Consider the following 17,115-nt stretch of genomic DNA (forward strand, 5'->3'; position numbering starts at 1 on the left):
CCAGGATACTTACTGTTTGCAAAGCTGGATACTTACTGTTCACTAAGCAGGATACTTACTGTTTGCCAAGCAGGATACTTACTGTTCGCCAAGCAGGATACTTAATGTTTGCAAAGCTGGATACTTACTGTTTGCAAAGCTGGATACTTACTGTTCACTAAGCAGGATACTTACTGTTTGCCAAGCAGGATACTTACTGTTCGCCAAGCAGGATACTTAATGTTTGCAAAGCTGGATACTTACTGTTTGCCAAGCAGGATCCTTACTGTTCGCCAAGCAGGGACTTACTGTTTGCCAAGCAGGGACTTACTGTTCGCCAAGCAGGGACTTACTGTTTGCCAAGCAGGGACTTACTGTTTGCCAAGCAGGATCCTTACTGTTCGCCAAGCAGCGACTTACTGTTCGCCAAGCAGGATACTTACTGTTCGCCAAGCTCACCAAGCAGGATACTTAATGTTTGCCAAAGAGGGACTTACTGTTTGCCAAGCAGGGACTTACTGTTCGCCAAGCAGGATACTTAATGTTTGCCAAAGAGGGACTTACTGTTTGCCAAGCAGGGACTTACTGTTCGCCAAGCAGGGACTTACTGTTTGCCAAGCAGGGACTTACTGTTTTCCACGCAAGTACTTACTGTTCGCCAAGCAGGGACTTACTGTTTGCCAAGCAGGGACTTACTGTTCGCCAAGCAGGGACTTACTGTTCGCCAAGCAGGGACTTACTGTACGCCAAGCAGGATACTTACTGTTCGCCAATTAGGATACTTACTGTTTGCCAAGAAGGATACTTACTGTTTGCTAAGAAGGATACTTACTGTTCGCCAAGCAGGATACTTACTGTTTGCAAAGCTGGATACTTACTGTTCGCCAAGCAGGATACTTACTGTTTGCCAAGCAGGATACTTACTGTTTGCAAAGCTGGATACTTACTGTTTGCCAACAAGGATACTTACTGTTCGCAAAGCAGGATACTTACTGTTCGCCAAGCAGGATACTTATTGTTTGCAAAGCTGGATACTTACTGTTTCCCAAGCAGGATACTTACTGTTCACTAAGCAGGATACTTACTGTTCGCCAAGCAGGATCCTTACTGTTCGCCAAGCAGGGACTTACTGTTCGCCAAGCAGGATACTTACTGTTCGCCAAGCTCGCCAAGCAGGATACTTACTGTTTGCCAAAGAGGGACTTACTGTTTGCCAAGCAGGGACTTACTGTTTGCCACACAAGGACTTACTGTTTGCCAAGCAGGGACTTACTGTTCGTCAAGCAGGATACTTACTGTTTGCAAAGCTGGATACTTGCTGTTCGCCAAGCAGGATACTTGCTGTTTGCCAAGCAGGGACTTACTGTTTGCCAAGCAGGGACTTACTGTTCGCCAAGCAGGGACTTACTGTTCGCTAACTCACTGTTTGCCAAGCAGGGACTTACTGTTTGCCAAAGAGGGACTTACTGTTTGCCAAGCAGGGACTTACTGTTTGCCACACAAGGACTTACTGTTTGCCAAGCAGGGACTTACTGTTCGTAAAGCAGGATACTTACTGTTTGCAAAGCTGGATACTTGCTGTTCGCCAAGCAGGATACTTGCTGTTTGCCAATCAGGGACTTACTGTTTGCCAAGCAGGGACTTACTGTTCGCCAAGCAGGGACTTACTGTTTGCCAACTCACTGTTCGCCAAGCAGGGACTTACTGTTTGCCAAGCAGGGACTGACTGTTTGCCACGCAAGGACTTAGTGTTTGCCAAGCAGAGACTTACTGTTCGCCAAGCAGGGACTTACTGTTTGCCAAGCAGGGACTTACTGTTCGCCAACTTACTGTTCGCCAAGCAGGGACTTACTGTTTGCTAAGCAGGGACTTACTGTTCGCCAAGCAGGGACTTACTGTTTGCCAAGCAGGGACTTACTGTTTGCCAAGCAGGATCCTTACTGTTCGCCAAGCATGGACTTACTGTTCGCCAAGCAGGATCCTTACTGTTCGCCAAGCATGGACTTACTGTTCGCCAAGCAGGATACTTACTGTTCGCCAAGCTCGCCAAGCAGGATACTTACTGTTTGCCAAAGAGGGACTTACTGTTTGCCAAGCAGGGACTTACTGTTCGCCAAGCAGGGACTTACTGTTTGCCAAGCAGGGACTTACTGTTTGCCACGCAAATACTTACTGTTCGCCAAGCAGGGACTTACTGTTTGCCAAGCAGGGACTTACTGTTCGCCAAGCAGGGACTTACTGTTTGCCATGCAAGGACTTACTGTTCGCCAAGCAGGGACTTACTGTTTGCCAAGCAGGGACTTACTGTTCGCCAACTTACTGTTTGCCAAGCAGGGACTTACTGTTTGCCAAGCAGGGACTTACTGTTCGCCAAGCAGGGACTTACTGTTTGCCAAGTAGGGACTTACTGTTTGCCAAGCAAGGACTTACTGTTCGCCAAGCAGGGACTTACTGTTCGCCAACTTACTGTTCGCCAAGCAGGGACTTACTGTTTGCAAAGCAGGGACTTACTGTTCGCCAAGCAGGGACTTACTGTTTGCCAAGCAGGGACTTACTGTTTGCCAAGCAAGGACTTACTGTTGCTCACAGTACTTGAACTTTAGCAACAGAACTTACTGTTCCAAGCACGGACTAACTGTTATGTTACTGTTGTCAGGGACTTACTGTTATCCTTATGAAGAGCCTCCTTGAGCTTACGGTGGAAATATAACTGTTTATCAACAGTAGCCTGACAGAGGGCCAGCTCCTCCTTGGTGGTAGTTTGAACGTGATGCTCAGCCTCCAGCAGGTCCTGTGTTTCCTTCAGAGCTGCTGCGATCCTGTTTGTCTCCGGTCTTTGTTCGTCTATCTGGGCTTGATAGGAAGCCTTGGCTTGAGAGAGAGCCTTGGCTTGATGGAGAGACTTCTCCTCTTGCCATTGTAGTTGGCCATTTGTCAGCTCCTGCATGGCCTTGTCAAGATCCTCCTTGAGCTGAAATACCTCCATCTCCTCCTTGGTGGTAGTTTTAGGTGGTAGTTAGTGGTAGTTGGTGGTAGTTTTAGGTTTTATGTGATGCTCAGACTCCAGCTTCTTCTGATCGTCCTTTTGTTTCTTCTCATTTGTTCCATTGCAATTGTCAAATGTGTTTTTGAACCAAGTTGATGAGTGCTGTGAAAAACTGTGAGAGTTTTCAATGTAATTGTCAAGTGTGTATGTTAATGTCTGCTCTCAAATGTGTGAAGGTATGTGTGAGGGACATACTGGCTGAACATCAAAGCCACAGAATAGAATTCGTGATGAATTCTATTCTGATTTTCATGTCCAAGACAGGTGGAGTACAAATACTGTGGACGTTGTGTATGAGCTCACCTGTTCAGAGTCCCACTTATAACCGTTAAACAGCATTTGCCCCTTTCATACAGACAAACCGTTCATTATTAACATAAACTTTGTGAAGAACGGAGGGGGTTCTGATGTGTGTGCATGTGCATGCAAAGACTGTGTGTGTGTGTGTGTGTATGTGCATTCATGTGCAGGGGGATTGTCCCTCAGCATGTGCTGCATGTCAACAGTGAATGACTGCGGTGTGAACGAGTCACTAGAGGTTATTGCTGAGCGACAGCTCGTTGCCAAGAGATAAATCACACTACGATAACATTTGATGTCCTCTGTGGTGAAGCAATCTGACACTGAATCCATCAGAACATTGTGTGGAACAACCCCAAAGACAACAGTTTCATCTATTCATGAAGTAAACCTTGATACGATGATGAAGACCAGCATAACATAAGAGTTTAGTCACTATTGTAGCATTCATAATCATAAAACTCAGACTTTGTATCGAAGGAAACTCACAACGAAGATCTGAAAGCCCCAAGACGCTTTGCAAGCGGAGTTGGGGGAACATCAAACATCAAAGTAATATCCAGTATTTTTCTGAAATGTCCCAAAAATGAATACAAATATGAATGAGTTTTGCTGACATTGCCTCTTTGAATTCCTTTACAGTCGTACAGAGTAAGGACGCCTCCTTTTGCTGTGGAGCCAGAGCGCTGGGGGAACAGCACCATAGAGCTCGAGTTCAAGTCCGACAGCTCTGATCAAAGCGATCTCTTGGTGAGTTGTTCTATATATTTATATGTATTTATATATTGGCTGATTGTTTGTTTGTCATCAGAAGACATTGTTTGTGATCATTCGTAGCAGATTGCCAGTAGAGCTGATTTGGCCTTCTCTTTCTTTTCTCGGCCGACCTTTGCAAGTGCACCTACACCTGCACCCACTTTCTCCGCTCCACAATGCAAACGTAACATCTTCAAGAAGGTAACGTGCTATTAGAAAATTGGGTTTATGCAATGTATACATGGACAAAGAAGACATAATCCCTGGTAGTTAAAAGATTTGGATCAAAATGTCTTTTTCAGATTCAGAGCCCCGTCACTCATAAATCACCAGGGAGCTCCTTGAAGTTTGCTGCAATGAAGAGAATGAGGGATGCTGGCTGTGACAAAAAGAAGAGGACGACCAATGTGAAGATATTTGCATAAATAGTGTTATGACGGGTCAGATAGGCAGTTATCATAATAGACAGGTTCAGATGTTCATTTTCCAACTTTGTTAGCATACATATACGGCACTGTCAAAGATCCAATAGACAGTATTAATAAGAGCATGCCAATTTATTTCTTAACATGCGTAGGAAGTAGTGTTATGGATCAGTTCAACTGTATTGTTAACCACAGAAAGATTTAGTTCATATTCCAGCTTTTTGGCAGCTCTTTGTTGGGTTTGGAGGAGAGTTCAGAGTTTGTTGTAGTGCTGTCGTGTTGTATGATTTACCTTTACTGCTGTTCACATGCAATCTCTTTTTTTCTGCACAAGTTCATATTGTTGGTGTCGGAAATGGTTAATTTATGTATTACCAACTTAATATATTCACGTTTCCTAATATTGACAGTGATATAAGTCAAATAAATGTTCAAATTGATCAGCATTGTCTTTGTTTGAATGTTCTCTTCCTCTCTGCCGTCAGCCTCTCATGAAGGATTTAGATTTCACGCGACCGAATCGTACTAATTCGTGGAAAATCAGAAGTGCAGAAGGAGACGACACCGACTGAGAGCTCCCTCCTCCTTAATGGCGGAACGGGAGATGAAATTGAGATTGGTCTGCTGGGGCCGTTGGCACGTTGTCGTATATTGGATGGCCGTCATAAAGTTGGCCGTCTCTCTCTCGCTCTCTCTCTCTCTCTCTCTCTCTCTCTCTCTCTCTCTCTCTCTTTATCTCTCTCTGTCTCTGTCCCCCCCCTTTCTTGCTCAGTTCAAATAGAGTTTACAGCCCTGAGTGGAAGACAAACTGCATTGCCAACGCATTACAGTAACTACACTGTAAATGTATTGTATTCCCTCTCACAAACATAAGTTCATAATACAGCTGTCTTCTGTGCTGAATGTGTGCACGTGTGTATTCAATCAACATGGTTGAAGTTTGTACAAATAGTTTATCAACAAGTAGAATTTATGATTAATTTACACAGGTAGTTCATAAAGATTGCACAATGTCCAGATATAAATAACTAGGCACTAAACATAAATAGACAAGCTTTTGAATTTAACTTATATTCTGTTAAAGTTCTGTTTTAGTTGTGCCAAGCTTTATCACTTGTTGTCAAGCCCTTTCTTAAGTTAAACTCCAAATTGATTTTGCATTTTGATTTGAGCAGCATGTTCACGTCAACATAAATAGGCTTACAGCAATAATGAAGTTATAATTGTTTGCACCAAATGCACCACAGAGGTAGCAGCAGAATAACTGTGACTTGTCATCTGTATGTTTATAAAAAAACAATTTGCACATTGAAATGTCTCAATGAAGAAGAGAAAACGTATCGATATATATTGCAGCGTTACAGTTGGAGGTGGAGTTTTCAACATTTTTACTCATCGGGTCAAAGTCTTTGAATGCTGAGTCGTCAGCTTTTAAATGAAAGTCTGCTGCATCCTTTTCTGTGACGTCTGATGCCTGTAGTGTGTTAAGAACAAAACATTAATAACGTGACAAAATCTACAAATGTACATGTAATACATCCTTCATTTACTACCTATTCACTAGCTTAGGCCCCTACCTCGGCCGGATCGAGCCTTCGTCGGTTGTTTAGAGTGTGAGGAATGGTTGGTGGAGATTTGGCCTGATGCGGTTTGGTAGAGGCTTAGCTGAGGATCCACTGCGGCTCCCGGGCCTTGCAGACCCCCCGATCTCCATGGGATAGGAGCATGATGACTATGGGGGGAGATAACCATTGACAAGAGGGAGGGAGGGTGGGGTGCAGAAAACGCGAGTGTGCCGAGGCTTAGAGTGGGTAGGTATTTATAGGAGTGTGGCCGGAAGTGGGCGAGTGGCTGAGGTGTGGTCCTGCTCCTGAAATTCAGCTAAGTTTTATCTCCAATTCACTAGCTTAGGCCCCCACCTCGGCCGGAGCGAGCCTTCGTCGGTTGTTTGAAGTGTGAGGAATGGTTGATGGAGATTTGGCCTGATGCGGTTTGGGAGAGGCTTAGCTGAGGATCCACTGCGGCTCCCGGGCCTTGCAGACCCCCAAAATAAGCCTGTGCGCTGGTCGGCAAGATCGAGTGAGGATTTGTGGGTCTAAAGACGGCGTTGGATATGGCCAAACCGATGTTGGACGGGTGTCTGCAGGAGGGCTGAACTCCTGGAATGGGAAACGAGAAAGCCATGGCATTGCGGTGGCCCAGACGTGAGCTGCATCGAGTATGTGCCCTTTGTGGACGGGTGTCGCAGCGTCATCTGATGATTGGGTAACCGACTGCTAGGTTGTCAGGAGTTTAAGGGATGGACTTGCTGGGCCATCCGCGGCCCCACGTGATGCTGTGGCTACTATTGGTCCGATTTCATAGCATGGGGGGGAACGACTTGGCATCTGCTTGCAAGATCCGAGGCTGGTCTACGGCAACGTCGGCCGTCGTGGAAAACCCCCCAAAGACGGCAGAGAGAGCGGCATCGTTGTTGGCCAATTTTTTCTCTTCTCTTTCTCTCCCTTTCTTCTTCCTTTTCTTCTTCTTCTTCCTTTCTTTTCTCTCTTCCTCTCCTTCTTTCTTCTCTATTTTGCTGTCTTTCCTTCCTTCCTTCTTTCTCTCTCTCTTCTTTTCTCTCTCTTCTCTTTCTTCTCTCTTCCTTCTTTCCTCTCTTCTTTTTCTCTCTCTCTGCGATTCGTTGTTGCTTGCTGCGGTTCGTTGTTGCTTGCTGCGTTCAGTGGTTGCGTTGTTGCGTTCAGTGGTTGCGTTGTTGCGCTTAGAGAGGGGGACAGAGGTAAGAAGACCTGGCAACCCGGTGCCAGGAATCTGCCTAGTGGGAAGAGTATGCGTAGTAGGAAAAGCGGGATAGGGGAGGGGGACAGAGGAGAGGGAACCTGGCAACCCGGTGCCAGGAATCTGCATAGTAGAAAAAGCGGGATAGGGGAGGCGGACGGAGGAGAGGGAACCTGGCAACCCGGTGCCAGGAATCTGCATAGTGGGAAGAGCATGCGTAGTAGGAAAAGGAGGATAGGGGAGGGGGACAGAGGAGAGGGAACCTGGCAACCCGGTGCCAGGAATCTGCATAGAAAAAGCAGGATAGGGGAGGGGGACGGAGGAAAGAAGACCTGGCAACCCGGTGCCTCAGTACGGCAGAAGAAAGGTGGTGTAAGAGAACAGTAAAGGGACAGCTTAGAGGGGGGGGACAGCTTAGAAAGGGGGACGGAGGAAAGAAGACCTGGCAACCCAGTGCCTAGGTACGGGCAGAAGAAAGGTGGTGTAAGAGAACAGTGAAGGGACAGCTTAGAGGGCGGGGACAGCTTAGAGAGGGGGACAGAGGCAAGAAGACCTGGCAACCCGGTGCCAGGAATCTGCATAGAGGGAAGAGCATGCGTAGTAGGAAAAGCAGGATAGGGGAGGGGGACAGAGGAGAGGGAACCTGGCAACCCGGTGCCAGGAATCTCTTATAGGGGGGGACAGCTTAGAAAGGGGGATGGAGGAAAGAAGACCTGGCAACCCGGTGCCTAGGTACGGGCAGAAGAAAGGTGGTGTAAGAGAACAGTGAAGGGACAGCCTAGAGGGGGGGGGACAGCTTAGGTTTGGCTGCCCGGACCCTCTCGATGGCGGTTGGCGGCATCCTCTGCGTGGTGTTCCGGTCGCCGTGGTGTTCCGGTTGCGAGTGCAGAAAACGCGAGTGTGCCGAGACTTAGAGTGGGTAGGTATTGATAGGAGTGTGGCCGGAAGTGGGCGAGTGGCTGAGGTGTGGTCCTGCTCCTGAAATTCAGCTAAGTTTTATCTCCAATTATCTAACAAAAGGGTCAGTCTCCTACCTCTGATTTACTACAGCAACTGAAGCAGATCAGGTCACTCATCTTCACAAACAGGTCAGGGCTCCTTTGTTCTTGCTTGCATCCCCCTAAAGAGAAATAGAGACATATTCTCACTGCTGTATTGGTAGATTTAGATTATAATATGTAGATCATTAATGTGTGTTAATGCATTAATGTGTGCCTCACCTGTGATCATGCTCACCAGCAGGCCGCACACGATTGTGGTCAGAGTACCCAAGAGAGCCAAGTAGAGGTAGGACAGAGAGTACCAGGAGTCTGCCAGAGGTGGCCTCACACTGACACGCGAAAGAAAATCATTTTAGTCATCGTCCTCCTGCCACTTTACACATGTTATAACGCCAAAATGATCACCACTGCTTTCTGAAGATATGCTGTATGAAGTCAGGTTGCATATTCAGTGACTTTACAATGATATCAAACAGAGGAAAAAAAACAGCAAATCATCATATTTGAGCCTGGAACCAGAGAATATTTGGCATTTTTGCTTGGTAAGAAAATAAAATACCTGAGGAATTATTTGCTTATTAAAATGTTCTGTCGATCGACTAATCAGTTACCATGATCAACCAATTTCTGCAGTTCAGGGTTACAAAGCTAGACAGCGTTTTTGGATCCTCTCTCTCTCTGGGAATGGAATACATTTTAAAACCTATAAAAAAAATCTATTTCTGAAATGTAGTCCAGAAAAAGCAGTTGGGTGCAGCAGATTTGATTGAGTTGAATGAAGTGTGTGCATATAGTGATATAGCATTGGAGCATTCATATGGCAGCAGAATCTATTCATTTTTACTGTGAAAGTTTATTAAGTTTCTACTTTTCCTGATGAATGGACTTATAGAATAAAGCAGATGGACCTTTCGTTAGATGTAAAGTGACTCACTCAGCCTGTGAGGTCAGAGTCACAGCACTGGTCCACGGAGCTGTCGTTGTGTAGTTCTGGCCCAGTGTGCTGTTGCAGCCTGCAGTGCTGACTTGGAGAGGATTTGTCTTTTCACTTGTCTGTGGGTAAACCTGGCCTCCAATCCCTACCCACAGAGTCAACACCAGACCGAGGATCATCCCCACAAGGCCTCCCTGCAATGTAAATATGGCTGCAGGCAAATATTTCCTGGATGTGTGTCACAGTTGTTGTATTGGCGAGATTTCTTTGTCAGAGGGTGTTGCTGTGCAAGTGAATGTTCCAAAAAAAAGAAAAATACTCACTATTGAATTGGATGTGCGGAATAGCATGCCCAGTAGGTAAAGACCGAGGAGAGGCCCGCTGATCATGCCAAATATGGACAGAGCTGCCTGGAAACAGAAAGCTGTCAGGAGGCTTGTAGTTCCTGATATTCAGCTCTGGGAGGTGCTGTAGAGCAACAACAGGCTGCAGTCCTGTCACTGAATGGTGGTTACCTGCAAAATGTCTCCCATCACTGAAGCAACTCCAGCCATCCCAATACACAGGGCACCAAAGAAAACACCTGGGGGATGTTAAAATCAACGTCATCAACAGAAAGGATTTAATCACAAACAGCCCGCAGGTCCCAAATGTTCTTCGGTGCAAATTGTGCGGCAGGTTAGCTAAACTTGTCCTCAAAGTCTGAAACATATTTAAACGTGAAATGTCCTCATGTGATAGATTTAGTGATAGATGCCACTCAGGTCTGAATTTTGTGTCGTAAAATAGTGATTTTTGTGCTCAATGTGTTTTAAAAAGACATCTTGACTTGCTTTTGCAGGGTATCTGCCAGTCTTGAAAAGTCTTTAAAAAGCATTGAATTCAGTTTTTTAAAAGCCTTAAGAAAAGTCCTAAATATTTTTCATAGGCAGTAATCATAGTTGTAAAATATTTTGTATCCGATTGCAGGCTGTTGGGAGCCGTTAAACATGCGTAAACTAAATGTAGGATAGTTTCTACAGTGGACTCTGCACGCAGGAGACAGATCGATCCTTCTTATGACGTCTCAATTAGCACTACAAGACCTATAGTCATAGTGGGTACTGTCACTTCTGTTGGCTACAGTAGCTTTGAAGCTTATTGTCCCGTAACAGGCAAGTGTCAGATTTAGCAAAACCTAAAATGACATGAATCATTTTAACCCTCCTATTATCATTGCCGACCCTATTTAATGTTTAACGTCCCGAAATATGTGCTTGATATCTTATTTCATGATTCTTCCTAATTTAATGTGAACAACTGGGTTACAGTTTCAATGTCTTGTACGCATTTTGTACACATCATTATATAAACGTCTAAAAGTTTGTACAGCAGCCTTCTCAACCATTTCTCCTGGTGCCCTGTTTGCTCTTTCTTGTTACTCTGTCTCCATTGACATTTTCCTCGAAACAAAGGTTTTCTGCCAATGCTGTTTCGGCTCAGCTCTTTTACAGTGAAAGTGACAGAATGTGTCTGAGACTGAGGATGCTGTTGGAAGAGGACCCTGATTACGAGGCGTAATCTGTCTCTAACCACCAGCAGACTCTGCTCTCTCTGCGTGTCCAAAAGTGGACACGTTTTCTTCCAAAAATGAATTATCATGTTCATGCTCCCACCACTTGAACTGAATTTGGACAACTGGAAAGACTGCGTCCAAGGAGCGTCCAAGTCAAATGCTGACACTGGAAGGGTAATATTTCCAGCCACCATGTCTCTGAAGACTTTCTGTGTTTTCTCCTGTGTCATACGCTTTGTGACAAACTCGCAGCAACTCAGGTTGTATCGGACAAGTGGGTCCAGGCCCCAACACTGAGGAATGTCTGGTTATATTTCGTGGCCGCTGTCCATAAAACACGGTGTCAAAGTACGTGCTGCATGTGCTGCACGGTCCAGCTGTGCCTGGAATGTGCCGGGTATGCTGGGAAACTGCATGGGGCAGAACCTGAAGAGAATACTAGACCCAGGGCAGTCCGCTTGAAGAAAAACTCTTCACAAATAAGGATTTCATGGTGTCGTCGGGCTATCTAGTGCTAACCAGTTCTGATCATGTCGTAACTCGCACAGTGGAACTGGAAGCACTTTTACCTACCTCTAGACTAACAAGATGAGATAGTAGTTACCTTGTCTACTGGTATCTTGTGAACTTCAAGGAGTCATACTGTGCGATGATTACTGTTGTAATTACCGTCAGAATGTACAGTGAGCTCGGTAATCAATGAGATAGGGAAAGGTTTTATAGAAGAGCGTTCTTCAGAACTGTCTTTCTTTAGTGTTAGTTTGTCCCTCAGAACTTTACGCTTCTCTAAAGCCTGCTCGTTCTTGGGCGACTGTGAAAGTGTTTTGTTGAACTTACTCAGGCCCATGTTCATCCAGTACACCTGCTTCTCTGTGAGGTTTTTGCACACTGGAAGAATAAAGTCTTCCACAGTGACGGCAACAAGAGCGTTAATGCTGGACGACACCGTGCTGAAAACAAACAGTAAGCTATTAAGTCTTTGCACAGAAGAGGAAGACTGATGCATGTGAATGGCAGATTATAGATTACAGATAGGATTAGTCTCAGGTAGCCGGCAGATGACGTGGATTTTTCACAATAAATCACAACCGGTCACTCATTCTTTCTTTACTATTGTACCTTATCTACAAGATCATTTCCTCAGCAAACACAGGCTATTTTGTTCTGATTTAAAATAATGTAATGTTCTTGTTCGTCTCAGGCCTCACCTAAGAGTACCACTGTATGCGGCAGCCACAAACAAGCCTGGGATTCCAGGGTAATCTGCCAAAATATCCATCACAAGGTAGGGCAGCATCTGGTTTGCAAACATAAGCCAATCGTAGTGTTAATGCTTTGTTACACAAAACACAGAATGATGATGATGATGTTGAGTAAAGAGACAATTGCAGCCGGTTACCTGGTCGTAGGTGCTTATATCCCTGTTTGTAAATGGGTCACAGTTCTTGTAAATGGAGTACATGGTGAGGCCAGTAAACATAGCCAGACTCACAGTTACCCACAAGCCAACCGTGTTCACGTACAACGACCTGAGAGACAAAAAAGAAGACTTGTCGGTGCATGGGCCGTGGCTGACAGCCGGTAAGGTGTGCAGTGCATTGCAGGAACGCTCACATCTTGGCATGTCTCAGGGTTTTGCAGGAGATGTAGCGTTGCACCTGGGACTGGTTGATTGAGTAGATCGACATCCACATGACGCTGCCACCGACTATGATGGTCCAGAAGCTATGTCGCTTCAGAGGATCTGGGTCAAAACTGATAAAAGTGAACAGGGTGTGAACGTGTTGAATGTTTGGGGACATCAACATCTCAAACGTCTGGCAGTGTGAGAGGACACTTTTAAAGGCAATAAGCAAACAGAATTTAGATTTATTTTTCTCGATAATTTCCAGTGAATCGCCCTTCCTTGTACACTAAAGCGTTTACAGGAAACAATTTTCGGAAAGTTAAGCTAATTAGTTTTTATGTAGCTGCCAACTAATTGATCTGATTAATGAGTTAAAAACAGACGAACATCAAATACGATCTGACACAACTCTGCCTGTGAACATACTCAAAAGCCTCTAGACGGCCTCCTTGGCCGGCGTCCTCCCAAATCTTCGTCAGGCCTCCCTGCAGTACAGCTCCTCTGGCTATAACGGGGACAAAACCCGACAGCATGATCACCATCTGTATCACGTCCGTCCAGATTACTGCTTTCAGTCCGCCCTGAAACAAGATCCATGTTGGAGCCAGCTTATCATTTCCAAGTACTTCCAATTTAAAGCTAGATGAGGCTTGTGATGTACAATTATGCATTGTCATGCAGAGAATAACTTGCATTAGTTTCACAAGCATATCAGACGTGGATGCTGATATTTAAGTGTAATATCACAACGAACAGTTTGAGATACACATGCATTCATGCTTGGACTTGAGGTTTTCAGTCGATGTTTGCACGCATTATAGACCTCTTGTATACTCTTGGGTATGCAGATCATTTGTTCAATACAATACATCATATTTTTTAGAATGCACAATACCAACCAAAGCGCAGTAGACGATGCACACTGCTCCTGTAGCCACCAGCACTCCCCAGAGATCAAGTCCTGTGACTGTGAAATCACAAAAGCAAAGCTCCGTTACGATTTTAGAATAACCTTTTGAGACGTAACAACGTGTGACAGTGTTAGTAACTCCAAGCCAAAGTCTCCATAACCTCTCTGAAATGGGGTATCTATCCATCTTTATTTTTTACTTTGCACAAGCGATGAATTCCCACTTCATTTAAAAAGAAAAACACATCTGGTCGCCTCTTTTGTTTTCGGGTCAATCTGTCTTTAAGACAAACACGAGAGAAGGGCAACTCATGACGAATGACATCAAAGATAACATAGGCATCTCTGGAAGACTATAGCATCATACAAAGTACTATTTATACATAGTTGTTGCAAGAACAGCCTTCGTATAGACTCACTTTGATTTAGTGCAAGAGCAGGAGCATAGATGACCAAACCGGTGTAGAGGACCTGAAAACAGATGGCACCATTAGCTGATTAGGTGGAAACACAACAATCATGTGATTCATATTAATCTTGGTATCTAGAACTCTACATAAAGTCAAACAGGCCGGCTTGTTATCATGTTACGTATACCATGTCAATTATAGATGATTGTTCCATTCTTCATGGTTTTGTATGTTTAGTTACAATTATCTAAATACAACAACCAGTTGAATACTAAAAGCATGTTTTAGTTACCGTCTGTACGATGTACATCGAGGTCCCAATTATCCGAATGGGCCGGCTGAAGCGCATCTCCAGGTACTAGGAATGAAAGGAGAAACAGTCAGACATCATTAAACTCTTTCCACACATTGGTTTGCTTTGTACAGCCACAAAGTATGAAAGGCGTTTGTTTATTGGTTTGTATTTCTCTGTTTTAACACCTTTTGAAGGAAATACTTTTCCACCAGTTGTATTCTGTACAGCCATTCAACCAAGATCACTTTAAATCTTACTATACTGGACGTATCATTAGCCACATTGTCTGGTAAAAGTCATGCATTTCTGTTAGCATGCTTGCTTTGTTGGTGTTTACATCTGAAGTTATTTGGTGCAGCGCCACAATAATCACATACAGCCTGTGACTTTTCCTCACCTCATATGCGCTGGTGATCCCCAGCCTGTAGAAAAGCGGGACGAAGATCTCGGCAGTGATTGCCGACATGATGGCGTAGGAGAAGCCGAAGAGCCAGAAGGCAGTTCCGAACCGGTAGGCCTCAGTAGGTGTGCCAATGACTGTGATGCCAGACATGAAGCTGGCAGTGAGCGACATGGCAACTGGCACAGCCGTCATTTGCCGTCCACCCAGCAAGAACTCAGCGCTGCTGGTCTCCTTACGGCTCCGGATGGCCTGGAAAAGGCCGATGCCCGCTGCCAACAGAATTGCTCCGAAAAACACCACATAATCCCACACAGAGAAAGTGGCCACTGGACCACCTGTTCCAACCATGCTTAGTTCAGTTTCCTAACACTTCTCTTCTCTCTGAGATGTTGTCAAGGACGCTTCTGTGTTACCTCGACTCCAGTCCACTAAGAGCAAAGGTTGAACACCGATTGAACATTGACTGAAAAATGCTTTTCAGTGCATTTCAGACTTGGTCAACTGTGAAACGTGTGAAAATTGCTTTACTTTGCACATCTTTATCTTTGATTATCATTCCAGCGATTTATAGGGAAGCTTGTAATTTCAAACACAAAAACATGAAGGTGTGTGAGGGCGGACAATGTGACAACTACTGTAAAAACAAATAGAGAACGAGTAGGTGTAAGCCACGGGGACATTAATGTCAGCACAATGGATAAGCATCATTCATTGTAATGAATGAATGAATAGAGATTTTATGGTTGATTTCCTTCAAGTCAGCCATGAAGAGAAAATCAGCTCCAGTCAAATCTTAGAAAGTTAATGTAAAATGGCACACGTTAATGTTTGTGAAGGGGAGGAAGACCTGGGGAGAAGCTCGGAGCTGCTAAAAGGGACAAAGACTGAACTTACACTCACTGAGTGTATTCTGATATTCTCTGGATACATTGTTCCTGTTCATGAATAGACTTTATTGCACACTATCAGAGAGCGACGACACTTGTGATTGAAAGGAAAAGAAGAAAATCTCTGCCGTGGAATGCAAGAACAATGTGCTTTTATAGTCTTGTTGAATTTTAAATAAAGAGGAGATATAAACAAAGACAGCGAAAAAACAACTGCATGTTTCACAATTATCATCTAATTCAGGGATTCCCAAAGTGGGGTGCGCGCACCCCTGGGGGTGCGCGAGCTGCCTCTAGGCCCTAGATATAAGAGTATTACATTATCTGCGACACTTTATTACAGCACAGACACCCGACAATGGTTAATTAGGTGATATTAGAAAATTTCCCACGGCACACCTGACGATCTCTCGCGGCACACTAGTGTGCCGCGGCACACCGGTTGAAAATCACTGCTCTAGGGGGTGCGCGAGAGGAAAAGTGTAATGGCGGTCTGATGGTGTAATAATATTAAATATAAAAAAAAAATGTAATTTTAATTTAAAAACTGTCAGGTGGGACATCTGAAGCTATCAGTCGTAAAAGAGGAGAGGGACAGAGAGAGAGAGAGGAATCGGAGGCGAGGGGAACGGAGAGGTGCTTTGGGGAGAGACCGGGAGAAGAAATCGAGCCAGAGTCAGAGGAAGATGAGACGGAGGAGACCGAAAAGGAGGAAGGGATAGCACAGACAAATCGGGAGCACATCGGCCCATCGCGGAGTCAAGGTGAAAAAAGAGGAAACGAGAGTGAGCATCAGACTGGGAAAAAAAGAGGAAATATGATGAAAAGTATCTGTGTCTGGGCTTCACTTGGATTGGCAACGCAGATTGCCCAAAGCCACAGTGCGTGGTGTGCAGTGAGGTTCTGGCTAACAGTCTGAAGCTCTTATTTACGTCGCCACCTGAACACCAAGCATGCCAGTGCAAGTCAAAAGCCCCGTACATTGTTTATATCGAAATTGGAGGAGTTACAAAACAGCCAAAAACAACTGCAGTCTCATTCATGTGTTGGTCTATAAATGACGCACTACGGGCTTCATATCTGGTTACAGAATAGCGAGAAAGGGGCTACCGCACACAATCACTGAAGACGTGAGCTTGCCAGCTGCCAGAGAGATGGTGGAATGTATGATTGGGGAGAAAGAAGCAAACAAGTTGGACATGATCCCGGTGTCCAACAACACTGTGTCGCGCCGCATCGATGCTTTGTCCGAAGACATCCTGGCTACATTAGTCGCTCATTAATTGTAAATTAAATGTGATAATCTGCCTCTGAGCCTGTGTGTGTGTGCTCGCATCCGTATTGCTCTTTAAAAGTGACGCCTTGTGTAACTGAAAGTTATTGAAACTTTGTTGCAGTGTTTCAGGGCGTTTTCACACCTTCAGTTCGTTTGCTTTGTTGCAGTTGCTCCTTTGTTCGGTTTGTGTTCACACTGCAACATTTAACAGCGGACTAAATCTTGTAAACAAATGCCACACGCGAGCAAACTGTTCTCTCATTGGTCCGATTCTTATGCGGCTATGAAGGCTTAAAAGGCTCTGTTGCTTCTTTTTTTATTTTTTATTAAGGGGGGGGGGGGGTGCGCGAACCCGGTCGGGATGTAGAAGGGGGGTGCGTGGCCTAAAAAGTTTGGGAACCGCTGATCTAATTTATCGAAGAGACTTTGAATAGCCTCAACAATCATTAAACCAAAATAGAGATAAGGAAATACCTGCAGTCTTGCAGCGCTGGATAGGTTGTACTTCTCACTTTTTAAATCAAGGTACTGACTTG

The 17,115-nt window shown here is 44.8% G+C and overlaps 1 protein-coding gene across 1 annotated transcript; it reads right to left on the reverse strand.

Moving 5' to 3' along the window:
- Nucleotides 1-4,400: 4,400 nt before the first annotated feature.
- LOC306797255 (sodium-coupled monocarboxylate transporter 1-like) lies at nt 4,401-14,764 on the reverse strand (the record flags this gene model as incomplete). Its single annotated transcript, XM_079296515.1, has 16 exons — nt 4,401-4,432; nt 5,869-5,980; nt 8,316-8,401; nt 8,502-8,611; nt 9,217-9,410; nt 9,540-9,626; nt 9,732-9,799; nt 11,609-11,721; nt 11,980-12,068; nt 12,171-12,300; nt 12,386-12,526; nt 12,825-12,979; nt 13,298-13,365; nt 13,728-13,779; nt 14,011-14,076; nt 14,411-14,764. 16 exons carry the CDS (start codon nt 14,762-14,764, stop codon nt 4,401-4,403), a joined length of 1,857 nt encoding a protein of 618 aa, XP_079152641.1.
- Nucleotides 14,765-17,115: the final 2,351 nt, after the last annotated feature.

The sequence above is a fragment of the Melanostigma gelatinosum genome, assembly GCF_949748355.1.
Source record: "Melanostigma gelatinosum genome assembly, chromosome: 3".
In the NCBI taxonomy this organism is placed as follows: domain Eukaryota; kingdom Metazoa; phylum Chordata; class Actinopteri; order Perciformes; family Zoarcidae; genus Melanostigma; species Melanostigma gelatinosum.